At 48.8% G+C, this 6,943-nt stretch overlaps 1 protein-coding gene across 1 annotated transcript in view; it reads left to right on the plus strand.

The window, feature by feature from the left end:
* The window catches only part of LOC138580391 (3'-5' exoribonuclease HELZ2-like), a 724,800-nt gene extending 723,847 nt beyond the window's left edge, over positions 1-953 (plus strand). The window contains exon 20 of the mRNA XM_069650904.1: positions 55-953. Coding sequence (XP_069507005.1) covers positions 55-167 — 113 coding nt within the window. The 3' untranslated portion in view covers positions 168-953. The remainder of the gene's footprint in view (positions 1-54) is intronic.
* The last annotated feature ends 5,990 nt before the right edge of the window (positions 954-6,943 follow it).

The raw sequence follows: 6,943 nt of genomic DNA on the forward strand, positions 1-6,943 counted from the left end.
CTTGTGTTTAAGCTGAATACTTTTAATCACACCTGCTCCACTCCTTTCCAACAGGAAACCGACACCTGCTCCTCTGCTGCTTCATGTGGAAGAGACTCTTGGAACACTACAGACAGAGGAATGCCAGCGTGCTTGCACACGAAATCCAAGTGAGGAGGAAAAGTTAGATTGTATTGAGGTGTCTGACTACTTCAATGGACCCTACAGCTTCTTGCCAGCACAGCCAGCTGCACTACTTGACACTGTACTAGGCACCCTACGGGGTTCCTCTACCAGGCATGGCTGATGCCTGGGGCAGCCCTGCATGCACCCTATGGGTTTCTACTGCCAGGGAATGTCAGACCTCAGACACTTAAGCATGGACCCACATGAGTCACTTGTGCAATGCACAGCTACTCGCATTACTTTTTATGAAGAACATGTTTTATTTTTGTATCCCTGCTTCTGTTTTTATTCCTAGGACTGACCCAGACAAAAGTAATATTGCATAATTTGGTCTATGCACTTTGTGTTTAGTGGGAAGAACTGGAGCTACTTTCTGCATTAAAGGCCAATGCCTGGCTTCCTTCTGGTTCTGTACATGGTGTATGAATGCCAGGCCCTAAATTATACCAGCCTTGTGTGCCATGTGGGTTTTGGTTTGTGCAGTGTTTTGCTTTGCAGGGAACAGAGCTATGCCCTGGGAGACCCTGGTGATGTACCCCCTCGGATCTCGGGATCTGCCTGCAGAAAGCCTGATGCTGCATTCTGGCACGGAATAATATTATGGCAAATATACGCTGTGTACAATTGTTTTTAATCCAGTTTTTACCCTGTTATTGTGTATATTTAACCATGTGTCTGTAATATTGTACATGATCCTTTTTAATCTAACTATTTCGTTATGGAATTTTGAGCCACAGGATCTTTGCGATGAAATGTTAAGGTTTATAATAAATTATTTTAGATACAAATGTGATGGCGTGTTCTTGCATAGTGCTCACACCACTCTGAAATGCAACAGCTCTATAGCAAATTCACCATCTGCATTTGCTGGATTGTGAAGATTAGAGCTTTGAAAGGGCTCCTTCACAGAAACATTTGCACACTGGTTATGCCTCAAACTTTCCTTCTACAACCGCAAGCAGTCTTTATACCATTTGTGCACTCAGTACTTGGTTTCTCTGCACAAACTGTGAATGCACCCAATTTTTTGGTCCTTTTGTCTTGGTATTTTATCAGAGAAATTCTGGGAGCATGTTTAAGAACATAGATATTAAATTACAATAAAGTGTTGCAGGCACGCATAGGAGTGGGCTTACAACATCTAGGGCACCTAAAATTGACCAGTTTACCACTAACCAAACATTTGGGAGTTAATGGAGGAGATTAGGTTAATCCCAGCAGTATGTTTTTAGTAGGTCTATCGGTTTTAGATTCCCATGGCATGCATTTTTGGGATATGAAACTTTAAAGCTCTCGGATGTCCCGTGGCCATGCATAAGGCCACCCAGTCCTGTCCCCCCGCCACCCACCCCCTCCTCCCTTTGAATTCTGGGACTTTTTTGTTTCACATTTGAAATTTACGAAAGCTACTACTAAAAGTCCCAGAATTCCAGGCAAAGCCAGGACTAGATGACCTTGCGCATTGCCACGGCAGAGCTCTATTATCTTTTGGAGTGGGTGTTGACCTCGTAATCGGATGCCAATTTCAGGCTGTCACATAGTTCTCTTTGATTTTCGAAGGAGGGCTGGGCACAAAAGTAAGCTAAGAGCATTAAGATTATACTGGTGCTTAATTACGTTAAGTCTGTTTCTGCAGGATCCAAGAAGCACCGTTGCCTCCCAGAGTCTTCCAGCTCTGCGCTTAGTACCTTCTAGTCTCCAGTACTGTGCTGCACAGATGCCTTCTGCCTTCAAACGGTCTTTTACATTAACCACTCTGTCGGAACACCTGGTGTTTGCTCTTGATAAAACCTGTTCCTGGTCCTTAACTTGTGTCAACTCCTGTAATCCACAAGATACTTGCTGTATTTTGGAAACATTCTGACTTACTGTGTATTTGGTCCTACCATCAATTGTTTAATTGATCCGGTCAGGCTTCATAGTGTTGGGAATTACCCCATCCCACCTCCTATGTGCTTTATGGTGAGGCGAATCCCATTGGAAGGCCTGTGATATGCCAGGCGGAGTGGGACGTCCCAAGGATCCCCACGCAATCATAATGTTATGTGATTTAGACATAGGGCGCGCATATAAGTAGATGCCATTTTGTAGTTTTGGTGGAAGTATATGGCCTGCATGGCCAAATATTCAGCTTGCCTGAAGAGAGAATCTGAATAGGCCCAATAGTTGATGGGAGGCCCATGCTACTGCTACCTTTCACAGAAACCCCCCTTTGTTCTCAAAGTGTTGGCAATATGTTGCTCTAAGAAAGAATGTGCCCCGCAAGGCCATGAGACAGTGCTGGGCGTCTTGGTGTACATGTCATCACAAACCGGCCAAAGCAGGCCTCCAATCCCCATCCAGCCAACCACAAGTTATGGCTGCCCCAATCGGAAGACCCCTGAATTACAAGATACTTGTTGTCCACTGAGCATAAACCCATTAAACATCAAACATCCAAGAAGATGGGGCTCTCACTTTTATCCTATAATGGCATGATTTGTAATGCAAGATACGGGGAGAGATTATAGTCAAAAGTGAGGATGGAAACCTTGGAAGTCAAGAGACTATCGGGATGAGTGAAATGTGTGGGTTAGCGTGACCTAGAGACTCCCCTTGTGCCAATCTTCGAGTCTTCCAGGTGCACTGTGTAATGGTAGAGCAGCAGTTTTTTTTTTTTTTTACAAATGTAGCCAGTTGCTCCTTTGGCCTTGGTTCCCTGGAGACGGCAAGCCCAGCAGACGGCACGTGATGGAAGGACAGACTGGGCTGAGACCAATGGCATGGTATCCCCTATGGAGCAGGCAGCCCATGTATAAGGTCGCACCAAGCAGCCGCGGGGGTGTTTACCATATATAATGTCACTACTGACGATGTGCCCCCTTTTTAAGCTTCTCGTACCCTTTTCCCTAAGAATGTTCTTGGCAGCAGAGTTCTTTGCTGGCGCACCTACTTTTTGTAAAGATTAAACTTGATTTCCTTGCAAGAGTTTCTTGGGCCTTTTACCTTAGCGGGTTGTATTTTTTTTCTGGTGTGAGCGTTTAGGGGCGTGTCTTCATTTGGTGACCATGACGGAGGTGTCCAGGCTGCTTCTCCGGATGGGCCACGCCCCCCTACAGCAACCAGTGCAAAAAAACTCGTAACTCTGAGCAGTTTTGCAGGAGCTGTGTTTGCCAAATTCCTGCCTGCTCTTTGGCTCAGGCCTGGCTCCGAGGATAGTGCAGGCTGATGTTTGTAAGAACCCTGTGACGGAGGAGTTCTGGTGAACACGTGTACAGGAGTATAAACTTGCAAGTGATGACAAGTAGGAGAAGGGCGTATGGGAGAATGTGGAGGGTGTGACTGCGCGGATATGGAAGTTGTGGGTGTGGCATGCATGTGGTTTGTTTCATTTCTTTTGGCGTTAATCTTCAAGGAGAATATTAAGGAAAGGAATATGTAATGGCAGGGAGCCTCCCCTGAGTGAGGGGAAGAAGGTGGTAGCACAGGCATTGTGTAGTGGAGGAAAAAAGGAAACCAATCGGAGCCCCGCATAATTGGTGGGCTCGGAAGTAGCTCTTCTTTTAGCTTATTTTAGCTTGTTTTGATGGCAGTTTTATTGTGTAGGGTGAAGTCCTGAGGAGGAGCACTGTGTAGTTAGTGGTATGGTTTGAGTGTGCAAAGTAAGTGATTGGGTGTGTGGGAAGAAAAAGGGGTTTGGGGAAAGGTATTTTTGACAGGAAGAAGGGGATGAGATATTGATTTGACTTATTGGCAGTTAGTGTGCGCGGCCGATAGCAAGGCGTAGAGGCAATGAGGTGCAAGAACCATTGTAACGGGAGAAGAAACACCCATAGAGTATATGTATAAGACCCTGCCACTATATCGTGATAGAATTGAGAAATACCATAAGCAATGGGTGGTGTAGACAAGAGGGGGATGCGCTCATGGCCAGAGCATGGCACCCATAATAAGAGTATTTTGGAACATATGTCTTATTCCTCACAGCTAAATGTAAGGGAAAACCATTGCAGAAAAGAAATACTAGGTTTCTTGGAAGATGTTTGAAGACACGGAAGATTGTGAGGGGGTGAAGGACAAAGACAGCAAGGGCAACTGCCCAGTAAGGGAGGGTGGGTCGCCAGCAGAGCGCTGTGGGATATACCCATTAACATCCTGCCCTACAGTTGGTTATACTAACCCGACTTATGTAACGGCAACAGCCCTGCCACCCCCATATGCGTCCCCTCTGGAAGTCCAAGCACATGGCGATGTTACTAACAGAGATTTAGAAGAGGAACTGGCAGCAGCAAGAACAGACCTAAATAGCCTGTGAGCCATGCAAAGTGAAAACTGAGAAGCCATTAGAACAAAGATCAGAGGGGTGGAAAGCGGGAGATTGTAAGAAAGGCATGGTATCAACCATAAGACCGACACAAGTGACCACAGTTCAAGGGTGTTTATTGAATTTCAAAAAGATGGGAGCAAGCCGTGACCATCAAATAATAATGCAGCCCAAAGAAGTGTTCAAGAAATAAGTCTGGTTATTCAGGCTGTTGGCTTCCCTTCATCACGTTTTCAGCACAGGACAAGGCGATGCACTGAAGCTTAGCACAGTCTCTGGCTTCTCCAGCATGGGGTCTGGCATGGATTCACATTTTCATGAATAGTCCCCGTCATGTTGTGATTCCTCAGTAAAAGAAAGTTTCACTTACAGACTGTATTTCGCCTCTAAACCAATGACTGTACTCTGGGTCATGCTGCCCCCAGCCAATGACTGCCCTCTCCCTAAGCTCCTCCTCTGGCACCCATCTTCAGATTTTTACAGCACGTTCAAGTGTTGCGAGTCCTCGAGTTTTGCTCTGTGAGCTCTTCTACGTTTTTTCATGCTTTTTCGAGGAAAAAGTCAAATTTTTGCCAATCCGAGCCTGCATGCTCTTCTATCCATCAGCCGACAAGAGGGCACCCGTTTGTCTTTGAATTTCAGCGCCCCACAAGGGAAAGGATCGTTTAAGTTTCCAGAAGGCCATCGGGCCTGCTCCGCACCCCCGGCCATGTCGGAAGAGAAGGAGGGAAGCTCCCTTTTCAAGCTCTGCTCCAGATGCGGACTCTGGAATGTGTTTGTTGAGGACAAACGCCTTCAGTGGCTCTGTCTTCACCTGGATCATAAAGGAGATTGCGAAATCTGCCTCTGGTTCTCTAAGAGAACGATGAAGGATCGTCACAACAGACAGGCAGCGTGGCTCGGCACCAAGGCCTCTGGCCCTAAGCAGGGTCATGCATCACCCAGGACCGGCCAGTCCGAGGAGCGGGCTTCAAAGTCCTTTGACGGAGCTCCATCCGTGGGGGCCCAAGACGAGGCCAAGCACCGCGTGTCCCATGATGGGCAGGGCGCGATCAACCTCTCCATCTGCCTCAATCTCCAGCCATCGATCCAGCTCCTCCTCAAAAAGGAAATCCTCCTACCTGGCTAAACTGCAGGAGAGTCCAGAGAAGCGTAGGGTGGAAGAAAAGGCAGCCAGCCTGCCCAAAAAGGCCCTGGCGGCGCAAGACCTATTGTCAACGATAGATGGTGGCGGCTGCTTTCACGAAGGGCAAAGGGGCCGACCCGGTGAAGGTAGCCCCGACTGCACCCAGGTATCCTTACTCCCGAGGTGGGAGGCCTCGTCTGGAGCAATGAAGAAGACACAGGTGAAGAGGATGCCTTCGCTGAGCCTGGCTCCGACCCCTCGGGATGTAAAAAATCTCCTGGACGAGGTTTCGGAGGAAGGCCTAGCCCTATTGAAGAATCCAGACAAGAGGGACAGGCTGGAGAAAATCTGGTGCCGAAGTCAACACCCAAGTGCCTACGGTCGCAACCCTTGCCGGACTCTGGTGTCGGCAGCTGCGAGGAAGAGATGGTCTAACCCTTGTCCTCCATCCCTCTGGGCAGCAAGGGTAAGAATCTGGACACCATGGGGAGAAAGGTAATCTACTCCGCGGCATTGATCATCAAGGCGGCCAACGCACTGGTGATCCTGGCCAGGTACGACAGGGAACTGTGGTACAAACTGGCCCCAATTCTGGAGTTCCTACCCGATGACAAGTGGGTGGAGGCAATTGTATTTCTCCAGAAGGGACAAGTTGCTTCGGACCAAGCCATCACAGTGGCCTTGGACATCGCTGACACAGGTTTCTGATAGATGGGGAATGGTGTCTGCCTCTGTCGTTGAGGCTATCTGAGGGCCACCAATTTCTGTGAGGAGGTCCAGACGAGGGTGCTAGACATGCCCTTCAGGATAACCTCTTTGGGAAGGCAGTCGACAAATCCTTAAAGGCCATCAAGATGGACACGGAGACGGCCTGTGCTCTGGGCACTCTCCAGCAGCACTGCTCTTCCTTTCGCCCCCCCTGCTGAAAGTCGGGCAGATCGATGACAAGTTTTGGTGGAAGCTCCTCGTCGAACCATCAACCCTTCTGGTCCACAACCCAAGAGGCCTACAGAGGCCGTTCCAAGGCTTTCGATGGTGTTGTCAGCGCCGTTGTCGTCCCCAGGGCGGCACTCGGGCAGTGAAGCAGGATTGACCCGGCCAGCATGTCGGGCCCTTCCCATGGGACGGCCTGTTCCTGTATGTGTTCCCTCCGCTGCCCCATCTGCTGCGAGTCATCAATCCACTCAAACAGTGCTGTTGCAGGATGATGCACGTTGCCCTGGTGTGGCCGAGGCAGCTTTGGTACCCAGACCTTCTCAGCCTGTTGGCAGCGCCTCTGGTCCAACTGCCGGCAGTCACGGATCTGATCACCAGCGAAGAAGGCGCACTCCTGCCTCACGACCCAGGAT

Source organism: Ambystoma mexicanum, chromosome 3p (genome assembly GCF_040938575.1).
Source record: "Ambystoma mexicanum isolate Mex_15411 chromosome 3p, UKY_AmexF1_1, whole genome shotgun sequence".
Classification (NCBI taxonomy): Eukaryota; Metazoa; Chordata; class Amphibia; order Caudata; family Ambystomatidae; genus Ambystoma; species Ambystoma mexicanum.